The 14,014-nt window shown below is 35.0% G+C and overlaps 1 protein-coding gene across 2 annotated transcripts in view; it reads left to right on the top strand.

Moving 5' to 3' along the window:
• HSPA4L (heat shock protein family A (Hsp70) member 4 like) overlaps window positions 1-14,014 on the top strand; it is a 53,064-nt gene that overhangs the window by 8,037 nt on the left and 31,013 nt on the right. For both annotated transcript variants that reach the window (XM_038564700.1, XM_038564701.1), the window contains exons 3-7: window positions 5,551-5,608; window positions 7,220-7,360; window positions 9,194-9,316; window positions 13,341-13,440; window positions 13,828-13,961. In XM_038564700.1, coding sequence (XP_038420628.1) covers window positions 5,551-5,608; window positions 7,220-7,360; window positions 9,194-9,316; window positions 13,341-13,440; window positions 13,828-13,961 — 556 coding nt within the window. The remainder of the gene's footprint in view (window positions 1-5,550; window positions 5,609-7,219; window positions 7,361-9,193; window positions 9,317-13,340; window positions 13,441-13,827; window positions 13,962-14,014) is intronic.

The raw sequence follows: 14,014 nt of genomic DNA, 5'->3' as shown, positions 1-14,014 counted from the left end.
AGAAGCCTTATTTTTGGGAACACCTGGGTGGCTCAGTCAGTTAAGTGGCTGATTCTTGATTTTGGCTCAGGTCATGATCTCAGCGCCCTAGGATGGAACCCTCTGTCCAGCTCCACTCTCATCTGGGTACTTGAGGATTTGTTCTGCCCCTCCCTCGTGCATGCACACATTCTCTCTCTTCTCTCTCTCCCTCTCTCTCTCAAATCTTAAAGAAAAAAAAAGTCTTATTTTTCTAAGTAGCAAGCTAGAAAGCAAATGGCAACCATAAGTCTTCTTGAGAACGTTCCTCCCCCACTTCTTGTAGGGCAATTTTTTTCCAGATAGTTAACCTTGAGAAATAATAACCATATGTTTTCTTTACTTCAGAACTTCTCAGATCCATTGTTTATAGGCATTGAAACACTCCCAGGAAAGAATGTTTTCCCCAACTTATTTGAATCTCCAAGGAATAGTCCATAGAACAGTATTTGGAAAGTGATGCTATATATAAGGCAGTGGTTCTCAGTTGGAGATTTTGCCCCTTAGGGCACATGTGACAATATCTAAAGGTACATTTTTGGTTGTCACTCTAGGGATAAGGAGTGGGGTAAGTGCTCCTGGCATCGTTCACCCCCTGATTTAAACCAGTTGATTGCCCTCTCATCATTAATTCAGCTATAATTAGTATTAACTTGATAACACAAGAGGTTATAAATAGTAATTGTGATCTTATGGAAACTGGAAAGGGAAAGCTGAAAATTTTTTAAATAGAGTTATTTTTAAAATGAAAGTGGTAAAATCAAGAGGCTTTGAATCCTTAGTGGAGACTGACAAAGAAGTGAACAAATTTAAAGAGTACTGACCTGTTAGGTGAGAAATCTCATAGTTTTGGCAATAGTGTTTTCTCCAACCCGATAGTGCTTGTCTTACAAAAAAAATTTTTTTGAAAATAAGTTTTAAGGGAAAATACAAATACAGGTTTTTTTTAAATTTATTTATTTGAGAAAGAGTGTGTGCATACAGCAAGAGGTAGGGGCAAGTGAGAATCTTAAGTGGACTCCCCACTGAGGGCGGAGTACAACATGGAGGACTGAGATCATGACCTGAGCCAAAATCAGGAGTCAGATGCTTAACCGACTGAGTCACCCAGGTGCCCCAGAATATAGCTTTCTAAAGCTAATACCTGTCGTTTGATTTTTATACTCTTCCTCTACCGACAGTGACATAGGACATTTAGAAGTTTTGTTTGTTTAGAATTTTTGTGGCATTCTCTGACAATCTGGGATTACCACTGTGGCAGCAATATATCAGATTGGAAATTACAGATTTAAATTGCATTGTAAACCCTTTCTTTTGTTTTTAGGTATAAAATGGAATTTCTAAATATTATTTGAAATAAAGTATGGAAAGCATAAGACAAATGGATTGTGCAGTGTACATTTGGGTCAACTATTGAATATCCTTTTTATAAAAACTTTTATGTCAGCCTAAAAGTACAGTATAATGTGTTTATTTCCCTTGGTGTTAGCAAAGTCAGGTAAAAAGTTTTGAGAGATGCTTAGGTATTTTGATTATTCTGAAGGTACTTAGAAAGTAATTATTTAATAGTTGGATTCCAGAATCTTTTTGAAAGAATATTAAAGGAAGGAGTTTGAAGCCATTTAGCTATATGAGGAAGGTTTCCTGTGTATTGTAATTGGGTATTTCCAAGCTGTAACACTAAATTGTTTGAGTTGTCGACTTTTAACTTCAGAGAATATCTAATAAAGATAGATAACAGTTAAGCTTTCTCTGTGAAGTGATACAATTGTTCAGCATGTTACAAAGAATCTAGCACTTAAGGATAGATGAATCAATATTATTTGGCTCTAGTGTTCTAACAGAAGTTAACTTCTTGAGAATCAACCTAAGAACAAGATTTTCTATGTACTCAAGTGATGGTAGCCTAGTACTAAAAAATTAAAAGTATTCATAAGTGTGCACAAGTAATGGAGTTGAGAGAAGGACAGGTTTTAATAAAGTGTAGGCTAAGAGATAGAAAATCCATATTTACTCTAATGAACTTTAGGTTGGAATGCCAACCATCTACATTGATAACCATATTAGGTATGCAAATACCTACTCTGGCAGGGAGTATAATGAATCAGGGAGTTATTTGGAAGAGATGATCTGCTTGGATGTCTCAAACGTACCTCAGTCTCAACATGTCCTGATTAGCACTGTGATGGTCCATCCTCAAACCTGTCTTACAGTGTTCTATGTCTCATTAAATAACACCACTTTACCCTTTTATGCAAATTGAAAGCCTATAAATTAGTCATGGCACTTGCCTCTTCCTCTTGTCTATTCCCGCACTCTTTGGGAAAAATATGTTAGCAACATGCATAAATGTTCTAGTAGTTATGTTAAAAAGATAAGAAACAGGTGAGATTAATTTTAATGTATTTTATTTAAATCAACATATCCAAAATCTTATTTATTTTAAAATCAGTAAGCTATTTTATATTCCTTTTTAAACGTTAAATCTTCAAAATCCAGGGATCCCTGGGTGGCTCAGTGGTTTAGCACCTGCCTTCAGCCCAGGGCATGATCCTGGAGTCCCTGGATCAAGTCCCACATTGGGCTCCCTGCATGGAGCCTGCTTCTCCCTCTGCCTGTGTCTCTGCCTTTCTCTGTCTCTCTGTCTCTCTGTCTCTCTCTCTCTCTCTCTCTCTCACACACACACACACACACACACACACACACAAATCTTAAAAAAAAAAAATCTGGGGTATGTTTCAAACTTAAAATGAATACATCTCAGTTCATACTAGCCACATTCTATATGCTTAATCATCGCATGTGGCTGGTGGCTACTATATTGGACAGTGAAGATCTAATCTGTCACTGAGTCCTTTGAGTTTTATTTCTAAATATCTCTTAATTCCTTCACCTGTCTCAGCTATCATCCTGATATAGATTACTGATGACTTCTAGCCTTAGTCCTATCAGTTCACACTGGTTAAAATGATCTCTGCCAAATATCCTTTAATGCCATTCTCATCATCATTTACTCTTCCTTAAAATCTCATCACTTCCTCCAGTAAGTTTTTCCTGATCACCCTCCTGTAGGTCAGTTCTATTATCTACTCCATATTATAACACCATGCATACCCTCTACTGTAGCACCTAGTTTACTTTTCATTTGTGTGAGCCTATAGCACTGTAAGTTCCAAGAAAGCCCAAACCATATCTTTTTCCCCTCACTATACCTCTAGTAACAGCATGCCGGATATAATTATTATTCAATCAAAATCTGTTAAATTAACTAAATGAATTTAATTCCTTGCAAATACAGTGGTCCCCAATATGACAGTGTCTTGTTCATCCCTTAAAAAACACTGTTTTGAAGGGTGCCTGGGTGGTTCAGTCAGTTAAGTGTCTGATGATAAATTTTAGCTCAGGTTTTGATCTCCAGGTTTTGAGTTCAAGCCCCAAGTTAGGCTCCATGCTGGGTATGAAGTCTATTAAAAAGAAAAAGCAGGACACCTGGGTGGCTCAGCGGTTGAGCACCTGCTTTCGGCCCAGGGTGTGATCCTGGAATCCCTGCGAGGAGCCTGCTTCTCCCTCTGCCTGTGTCTCTGCCTCTCTCTCTCTGTCTCTCTTGAATAAATAAATAATAAAAATCTTAAAAGAAAGAAAGAAAGAAAAGGCATTGTTCTGGGATCTTTCCTCTTCAATTCATCTTCTATATAAGCATGGAATGTTCTCTTCTTTATCCAAAAGCCTTTAATGAGTTCCCTTTACTTACTGAAATAAATTTAGATTTATAACCTGTCATTTGAGGCCCTGTATAATCTGATCCTTATACTATCAAAATGTCAAATGAAACTAGCCAAGTTCTATTCCTCCTACTCTCCAAATCAGCCTTATCCTTAGGAGCCATCTTTCTTTTCATTCAATAGGTACCTTTGCTGTATTACCAGATAATGATCTAGACCAATACTGCCCAAAAGAACTTTCTATTCTGTGTATCTCTTCTATGTATATTCTGTTCTCTGTATACCAACTGGCTACATACGGCTATTAAGCCCTTGAAATCTGAATAATGCTGAGGAACTCAATTCTTTATTTTGGTTAAATTTTACTGGCCACATGTGGCTAGTGGCCACCATATTGGATAGTGCAGATGGAAGGGAATAGAGTACACATCTCTGCCCTCATAGGAATTCATGCTCTGGTGTGGAGATTCAGTCAGTAAATTGTATCAGATGGTGATGCATTATGCAGGAAAATAAAATTAGGTGTAAGTAGTAGGACATGTATATGTTGGGAGGAGCAGAAAATGTTGTTTAAGATAGAAACGGTGTTGATGATAAGCTGACGTTTGAACAGAGACATGAAAGAAGTGAAGGTGAGTGTAAGCCATGTGGATATATTTAGAAGTGTTCCGGAGATAGAGAATAGTATATACAGAAGCCCTGAGGAAGAAGCGTGCTTGCCTTATTCTTGAAATAGCAAGGACATCAGTGTGCCTAGATGGAAGTTACAGGGTAGAGCAGCCAAGGACCAGACCAGGAAGGATTTTATTGGCTATTGGAGAGACTTAAGTTTTTTTTTTTTTTTTGTGAGACAAGACACCATTAGAGGGCTTTCAGTAGGGGAATTTCATGACCCTAGTCTTCAAGAGGATCACTCTGGTTAACATATTGAAAATAGATGTATACCTACATACCAGGAATATTCTTTCCAACAAATAGATGTGTATTAAAATTTTTTCTCTTCTTTCAGATCTTTTTTTTTCTTCTTTCAGATCTTAATTCAGAAATCACCTCTTCCACTTAAAGCCTTATCATATTAAAGTGATTATTCTTTTTCACTAGTATCCACAGTCCATATGTTCATAGTCCTGTATGTTGTTTGTTTGTTTTTTTTTCAGTAGACTGTAGATTTTCCAACAACAGTGATTGTAGCTGGTATACACACAGAGTTTGTAAATAGTTATTGGTAGTTATTGGTTGAGGAAGCACTTTCTTGAATTACAACATGAAATGATATTTGAATGAAAATGTTGCTCCACACTTATCTTTTATAAGCAGAATTATATCTAAATATAGTAATAAAAAATAGCAATCATAGTGTTCAAAGCATTTACTTAATATTCACTCATTTAATTCTCACATAAACCTGTGAGTAGGTATTATCATCACTGTCTTCCAGATAGGAAACTGAAACAAATAATGGTTAGGTAATTTCTACAAGATTCCAGAGCCTGGACTTAGATCCATGCAGGCTGGTCTTACTGAACACAGTTAATTTTTTTTTTGATTAATTTTTTTTAGTAGGTTCTAGACGAACAGAATTTGAAAAACAATTTTGGAGGCCAACAGAACATTACCAGCTCTTAGCAATATTTATTCTAAAAATTCTAACATCCTGACCACTGTTCTATTACTTATGAAACAAAAATATGCAAAATTCTGGTATTAATTTTTTAGACTATACATGATTATATTAATACACTTAATTCATTTTCTTCATATTAATATAAACATACCATGGGAACAAACTTTGTGTTTTTCTCCTATTTAGAGCCTGTATATCTTTGGGATCAAGAACTCGAGCCATTGGAAATGCAGCTAAGAGCCAGGTAAATTGTTAATGTAGATGTTTTGACTTACAGGAAGAATTAATGGAATCTTGGTAACTAAGCTCCCACTTTACGTAGTTAAGAGAAAAAAGGGAAATTTACAGACCTGAGTATCTTTGTGTTTTAATAGATAGTATTTTCATTGAGGGGTTGCAAAATATTTCTTAAATTGTATTTTATTTTATTTATTTATTTTTTTTAATTTTATTTTTTTTAAAAGTCTTTTTCATTGTGAAGTTAGAGTATTGCTACCATATGACACCACTTTTCCCCTATATGGTCACTTTTCTATGAGGTATCTGATCTAGAATATACACTTCAACAAGTAACCAATGTCTTTGTAAAAGAAGGTGGGAAAGATGGAAAATTAATTTCCAGAGTAACCCAGTATGGCTACTTTACATGAAATATGATACTTAAACAGTATTCATATTTCTGTTCATATTTCTAGGCTTCCAAGGTACTTAGAAGTAAAACATTTACATTTAACATTCCTTGTTAGAGGTTCATTTTCCTTGGACTTTATTTTCCTGAACCAAAAGCCTTTAACAATTACTTCTTACATTTTAATGTGTACCTGGGTTGTCTTTTCCTCATAAAATAATTTTGTTTAATTGGGCTTTTTTTCCTCATGACTTTGTAGAAATAATTGACTCATTTATCAAGGCATTTTTGCTTAAGACTTTTATCAAGGTTGTCTTCTAATTGGCCTGTATATGAAAATATTTATCTTCTCTTCCACTTTCATAAACAGATGTTTGAGTTTGTGCCAAAATGACTTCTTCACTAAAGTTTACATCTCTTATTATGTGTGATCTTCTAAGTGTATTATAGATAACAGAATTTCTGAAGAAAGCAAACTAAAGTTAGTTCTCCTAAAGAGATCAGTGTGGTAATTCAGCATCCCCATAGCTTTCATCTCATAATTGAAGAGCAAGATCTATTTGGCTTTAACTATAAGAGGGCAACAACTGGATCCCAGTAATACCCTGTCATTTGAACTTCATGTTCTAGTTAAAGAAAAAATTACTTTGCTTAAAATACAAGCCATTTGCAAATTTAGACACCTGAACTTTGCATTATGCTATACAGTAATAGTTTAAATTTACTAGCCTAGGATCAATTCTCCACAGTGAGAAATTTCATTCTCAGTACATGAGAAATTTCACAAAGAACTAGATATTAAGAGGAAAAAAAGAAAAAGGGGGCAATAAGGAAGAGTGTTGTAATGTAAATAGAGTAATTAAAGTGGAAGGAAGAGAAATCAAATGTATTAATTCATTAGAGCAAAAGTGTTAAGGAAAACCAGAGATGAGTTGTAGATAGATTTTTCACTGTATTTGAAAAGTTTTACACTTTTGTTCTTTGTTTTTTGAAAACAATAATTTTGATTCTACGTTCCTAGAATAGGAAGAGAATTTGACGGGCAATAGATAAGATGCATGCATTCATATTGTATAATTTTACTATCAGCTGGAAACTAGACAAATGATTGTGTGTAATTCTAAACTTAAATGTGTAGGATAAGGAGATTTGGTGGTCTTATTAAAATATTATGTAGTGTTTATTTTGCATTAAGTATTGATAAATAAAAGTGTTGACTGCCAACAGATAGTCACGAATGTAAGAAATACAATTCATGGCTTCAAAAAGCTTCACGGGAGATCATTTGATGATCCTATCGTGCAAACTGAAAGGATCAGGCTTCCTTATGAACTGCAGAAGATGCCAAATGGAAGTGCAGGAGTTAAGGTAAGCTTCCTAGGGTACAAACATTTAAATTCAAAAAACCAAATCTAATATTGCCTGTTTGTAATTTAACTTTTTTCCTCTGGACACAGTACATCTGTACCAAAATTTGGTTTTTGTAGTAAGCTTTAGTGAGTGCAAAAAAAAAATTCTAGTTAGGGGATGCCTGGGTGGCTCAGGGGTTGAGTGTCTGCCTTTGGCTGGGAGCAAGATCCCGCAGTCCCGGAATCGAGTCCTGCATCGGGCTCCTTGCATGGAGCCTACTTCTCCCTCTGCCTGTGTCTCTGCCTCTCTTTCTCTCTGTCAAGAATAAATAAATAAAATCTTAAAAAAAAATTCTGATTAGGTAATTTTTAAAATCTAACCAATACTTTTATTGTCAAGGAAAAATGATTTTTTGGAGAACTTTTAGAGGTGAACTATATTCAAGTGATAAAGGCAGAGGCATAAGTGATTTAGAAAAATAGACCCCATAAATATATTAATTGCTATATTAAAGCAAACTCTTCTTCCAAGTAAGAGATGGATTCTTGATTTTTAGTTCTATATCCTGAGACAGTAAGTTATGGATTGGTTAACAAAAACAGGTTTGTAGATTTCTCAGAAACTGACAGAATACCTCAAAACACATAGTTACCATATGACCCAGAAGATTGACTCTTAGTTATATACACCAGAGAATTGAATGATATGTACACACAAAAACTTGTACATGATTGTTCATAATAGCCAAAAAGTAGGAACAATCCAAGTGTTCATCAGCTGATTAATGGATAATTAAAATGTGGTACTATACAATGGAATACTGTTTAGCTATAAAGTGGAGTGAGGTACTGATAAGTACTTTATAGAGGTAAACATGGCCACATATATACACTTGTACACACATACATTGTGCTGCTTGAGAGAAGCTCTTCCAAAATTTAGTGTTATAGAATAAAATTTTGTCCACTGAGGACACAGAAGACATATTTTTTCCTCAGTAAACTAAATATAGTTATTATATGGGTTCCAGGGTAACTGTATTGCTCACAAGTTTATTGGTTGTTATAAAAGAGTTTTGATTACTTAAACCACACATCTTCCAGTATTCCTTCGTCAAGAAGCATTGTAAAGTTCCCTTTTGTGTGCTTAAATGCAACATACTCTTAAACCTGACTTTAAAATAAACCAGTTATTTGGTCTAAACATAATTTTGAAATTTTATATATACATCTCTAATATTTAATTTATGATTATCTCCCAGAAACCTTGGAATAATACATACTGTACGTATTTTCTTTAATAATATATTTTTTTAAGATTTTATTTATTTATTCATAGAGACACAGAGAGAGAGAGGCAGAGACACAGAGAGAGGGAGAAGCAGGGAGCCTGATGTAGGACTTGATCCCGGGTCTCCAGGATCATACCCTGGGCTGCAGGCGGTGCTAAACCACTGCGCCACCAGGGCTGCCCCAAGAAATTTTTTTTCTTCCCTGATGTTCTCATTTGCTTTTCCTAAAACTGTGTGACTAAGGCTTTCATGTCAAACCCAGAAAAGTTCTAACTTTCAAAAGATTGACCTTTTTCTCCTTTGTTATGTGCTTGGAAAGTGAATGATAAAAATTGCTTTTGTGAAAGGCAGAGATCTAATGCAAGAAGATATTTTTGAGAACAATTTGGTTACATTACTATGTGTAAGGCACTTGAACTTTAGAAATGAGAGGGTATAATACTAGAATAATCTTTTCAGAATATAACTCTTTTTCACTGTAGTCTGTCATGTTTAGAGTAAATACAAAATACATGTTGGACGAATAAATGACTCAATAAATATCTGAACTTTTGGTTTAGGTGCGGTACCTAGAAGAAGAGAGACCTTTTGCAATTGAGCAAGTTACTGGAATGCTGTTGGCCAAACTTAAAGAGACTTCAGAAAATGCTTTGAAGAAACCAGTGGCCGACTGTGTGATTTCAGTAAGTTTTACTTCAATAATGAATACTTTTTTTTTTTTCAAGACTTTATTTGACAGGTAGAGCCAGAGAGCTCAACTAGGAGAAGGAAAAGCAGGCTCCCGCTAAGCAGGGAGCCCAGTGTGGGGATCCATCCCAGGACCCTGGGATCATGACCTGAGCCAAAGGCAGATGCTTAACAAACTGAGCCACCCAGGTGTCACAGTAATTTATACTTTTAAATCACAATTTCCAATATATCAGTGATCTGTTAAATATTTTTCTTCCCTTTCCTTTATTCTTTCTGTTCTTATTTAAGTAAATAATGTAAACCCATTTTTATTTTTAGGTTTAAAAAAAAACGACTTTATTTGGTAAAGTTTAGGATTGAGTTAGTTTCCCATAGTCAGTTGTGATAATCTGTGAATCTTAAAAAAAAAAAAAAATGAATATGAGTAGTGACTGCTATGCCTGCCAGTTATCCATAAGAATCTTTCCTGGTTGCCCTTAACTTCCTAGTTGTAGGGACTTTAACATTTTATGACAAAACTGAAAATTCCCATTTGGGAATTTGAGATTATGTATATTCTGTATCAGAAAGAAAAAAATCCTTTTTAAAATGAAAACTTGGATATATTTAGCATGTTATACTTTCAGAAATTTTAACATAACCATCATCAATCACTATATGACTAATATGTTTATAAACATATTTATCACTCTCCAGAATCCCATTGTGCCTTCTTTAAAAAAAAATTGTTTACATATAAGGTATGGAGCATGATGTTCTGACATACATATACATAGTGAAATGATACATATACAGCAGTTAAGCTAATTAACATCTTGTCATGCACTGTTTTTTGGGTTTTTTTTTTTTTTTTTGGTGGCAAGAACACCTGAGATCTACTTTCTTAGCAAATTTCCAGTATATAATATAGTATTACTAACTTTTGACACTATATGCTATACATTAGACTTCTAGAATTTATTCATCCTACATAACTGACACTTTGTAGTTTTTGGCCAGTGTCTCCCATTTCCCCCACTTCCTTGCTCCTGGTAACCACCACTCTACTCCTCTTCTATGAATTCAACTTTTGTAGATTCCACATATAATTGAGATCATGCAGTATTTTTCAGAAAGAAAATATCTTTCTTTAAGGATTCTTAAAACAGGGACGCCTGGGTGGCTCAGGCAGATGCTCAGAGGCTGGTTGAGCATCTTGCCTTTGGCTCAGGGTGTGATCCTGGGATCTGGGATCGAGTCCCACATAAGGCTCCTTGCATGGAGCCTACTTCTCCCTCTGCCTGGGTCTCTGCACCTGCCTCTCTCTCTCTCTCTCTCTCTCTCTTTGTCTCTCATGAATAAATAAAATCTTTTTAAAAATTCTTTTTTTTTTTTTAAAGATTTTTTATTTATTCATGATGGACATAGAGAGAGAGAGGCAGAGACACAGGCAGAGGGAGAAGCAGGCTCCATGCAGGACTCAATCCCGGGTCCTCAGGATCACACCCTGGGCCAAAGGCAGGCACTAAACTGCTGAGCCACCCAGGGATCCCTTAAAAAAATTCTTAAAACATTTCATCATTTACTCTATCCTTTGAAATCTCATTATATATTGATAACTTTTTTAAGTTACATGTTGTCACCTAAATGTGAATATATTTCTAACACTATTAAACTTCCCTAAATTCAAGTCTTAAAAAAAGGTCTTGTGTCATCAGAAAAATAGAATCAGATTATGAACTCTTCAGTGACTTTAGTAATGAGATTTTTTATAGATATTTAGAATTTTTTAAATGAGAGAAAATAAGAGAACTTTAATATTTTGTTTTCTAATCATTTTTTTAAGATTTTATTTATTTGTTCATAGACACAGAGAGAGAGAGGCAGAGACACGGGGAGAGGGAGAAGCAGGCTCCATGCAGGGAGCCCGATGTGGGACTCGATCCCAGGTCTCCAGGATCACACCCCAGGCTGCAGGTGGCACCAAACCGCTGTGCCACCACAGCTGCCCATGTTTTCTAATCATTTAATAAAAGAGTTTACCATTGGCCAGACACTGTTACTGGCATTTAATATGTATAACTCATTTAATCCTCGGAACCACCCCATAAAGGTAGGATATTTTTAATTCCAGTTTTGTAGATTACAAAACAGACAAAAGGAAGTTAAATAAATTGCTAAAATCAACAGAGCTAATAAGTGGTAAAGCAGAAATCAAACCCAATAGTTCATTCCCAAACCCCTACTTACAATTCTTCCACTATACTGCCACTTGAAAGTGTACATCAAAGTGGGGTGAGTTTTAAAATCCATGTTAAATTCAAATCCATCCCTATTAACTATACTTGATGGTACATTCACATCAGAAATTAGTGTCAGAAAGAGAGCATTATGAACTTCTCTGCCATTATTTACTTTGTAGTTAGTGCAGTAGACCCGTTATGACCTATTTACAAGGGGAAGGGAAGTATTTTCTGTTTTATGCACTATTATATCCTAAAGTGGTTAGAAAAGTACCTGGTACATAAGTGCTCAATGAGTATTAAATGACATCTATATTATAATTTAGATTTTTGTCAGAAGGATAATAAGGATAAACAAGTATATCAAAATTCAAGTTCTTCTCCAATTGTTAATATCTGCTAAATGAAATTTCTTGTTTTAAAAAGTAATACAATTGGAGACAACTTTGGAAGTTGTCTTGGAACTAAATTGGAAGAGCCCCAAGTTATTTTGTACATGAATATACTTATTAGCTTCTTTTAATATTTTATTTATTTATTTGAGAGAGAGAGAGAGAGAGAGCATGAGCAGGGGGAGAAGCAGGAGGAGAAGCAGACTCCCTGCTGAGTGTGGAGCCCAATTCAGGGCTCCATCCCAGGACCCTGAGATCATGACCTGAGCCAAAGTCAGATGCTTAACCAACTGAGCCACCCAGGCGTCCCTACTGAATTAGCTTCTCAGAAATCTGTACACACAAATCAAAGTGCTTCTTAATTTGACAGAACTAAGTATATGTAAATCTTAACTGTAAGTTGAAGTCTCAGTTAATGTTTTTGGTGATTTTAAGAAAAGTACATGCTCCTCATAAGTCCCCTGCAATATATAGTTCTCCCTTCCCTTTGAGATAACAGCCATTATAGACCTCTGAGTATTATATTCTCCTTGGTAGCTTATACGTACACAATCATGCTACATTATGTCCTTTTTTCTTTTTCTTTTTTTTTTTTTTTGAAGATTTTATTTACTTATTCATGAGAGACAGAGACAGGCAGAGGGAGAAGCAGGCTCCATGCAGGGAGCCCGACGTGGGACTCGATCCCTGGTCTCCAGGATCAGGCCCTGGACCAAAGGCAGCGCTAAACCGCTGAGCCACCTGGGCTGCCCTATGTCCTTTTTTCTAATGCAATATACTGTTCAGGATAGTTCAGATCTGCCTGATTGTTTCTAACAGCTACAAAGGATTCATTATATATCTTTTTTTTTTTTAAAGATTTATTTATTTATTCATGAGAGACACAGATAGGCAGAGGGAGAAGCAGGCTCCATGCAGGGAATCTGATGCGGGACTCCACCCCAGGGACCCGGATCACACCCTGAGCTTCAGGCAGACGCTCAACTGCTGAGCCACCCAGGCATCCCTACCAAAATATATTTAATCTCATTTTAAGTCTTGGGGTTTCCATTTTTCATTATTAAATGTGAACAAACATTTTTTTCATAGAGCAAGCCCAATACAAAGAAGGATTTGGATGAGCATATTTTAGAAATCCTGCAATATTATTCCATCTTCTTAACTGTTTTAAGTTTGTGTTCATACTTAGGTCAACACTTTATGGTATAGAAATTGCCAAAACAAAGCAGTATTTTTTTTCTTGCTTATTTAATTAGGACACCATTCTTTGCCTTGCGTAAGTTTTAGAATAGTTATATTGCCCTACATAAGTTTTAGAGTAGTTTTTTACATTTTTAATTGATGAAATGTTTAAAATCTATTAAATCAAACCAATATATTTCCTTACTGTTTTAAATTAACAGATTCCTAGCTTTTTCACTGATGCTGAGAGAAGATCTGTGATGGCTGCAGCACAGGTTGCAGGTTTAAATTGTTTAAGGTTGATGAATGAAACTACTGCAGGTGAGCACTTTGCAGTTTGAAAATCACTGTCAGAAGAATTGCTCTAGTTTTTAATTTTTATAAAATAAAGTATTTTATAAAATTTTTTTAATATAAAGCATTTATCTTTTTTCATTATGTACTGGCTCCTGTAACCTTTTGTTTTGGAGTATAGTATTTTGCTACAAGTTAAACATGTCTTACATTTGCTCTAAGATTTAAGTTCTAGATGGGTAGAGAAAAAATAAAATTAAAAATTAAAAACAGTAACCAAATTATGAAAAGTTAATTTACTTTGAAACTAATAATTGATATTACTTTATATAGTGTAGTATCAAAATGACTTACTTTTTGTTTTCCAGGTGACTGCTATCCTGATATTAACATTATTTCTTTGTTCTTACACAGTTGCTCTAGCATATGGAATTTATAAACAGGATCTTCCCCCATTAGATGAGAAACCAAGAAATGTAATATTTATTGATATGGGACATTCTGCCTACCAGGTCTCAGTTTGTGCTTTTAACAAAGGAAAACTTAAAGTAAGTGAATTATTTGCTATATGGATGTTTAATGGTTAAGAGCATGTAAGACT

The sequence above is a fragment of the Canis lupus genome, chromosome 19 (genome assembly GCF_011100685.1).
Source record: "Canis lupus familiaris isolate Mischka breed German Shepherd chromosome 19, alternate assembly UU_Cfam_GSD_1.0, whole genome shotgun sequence".
NCBI classification, from domain to species: domain Eukaryota; kingdom Metazoa; phylum Chordata; class Mammalia; order Carnivora; family Canidae; genus Canis; species Canis lupus.
Note: the sequence above shows the minus strand (reverse complement) of the source record. Positions and strands in the feature narration are given on the sequence as shown.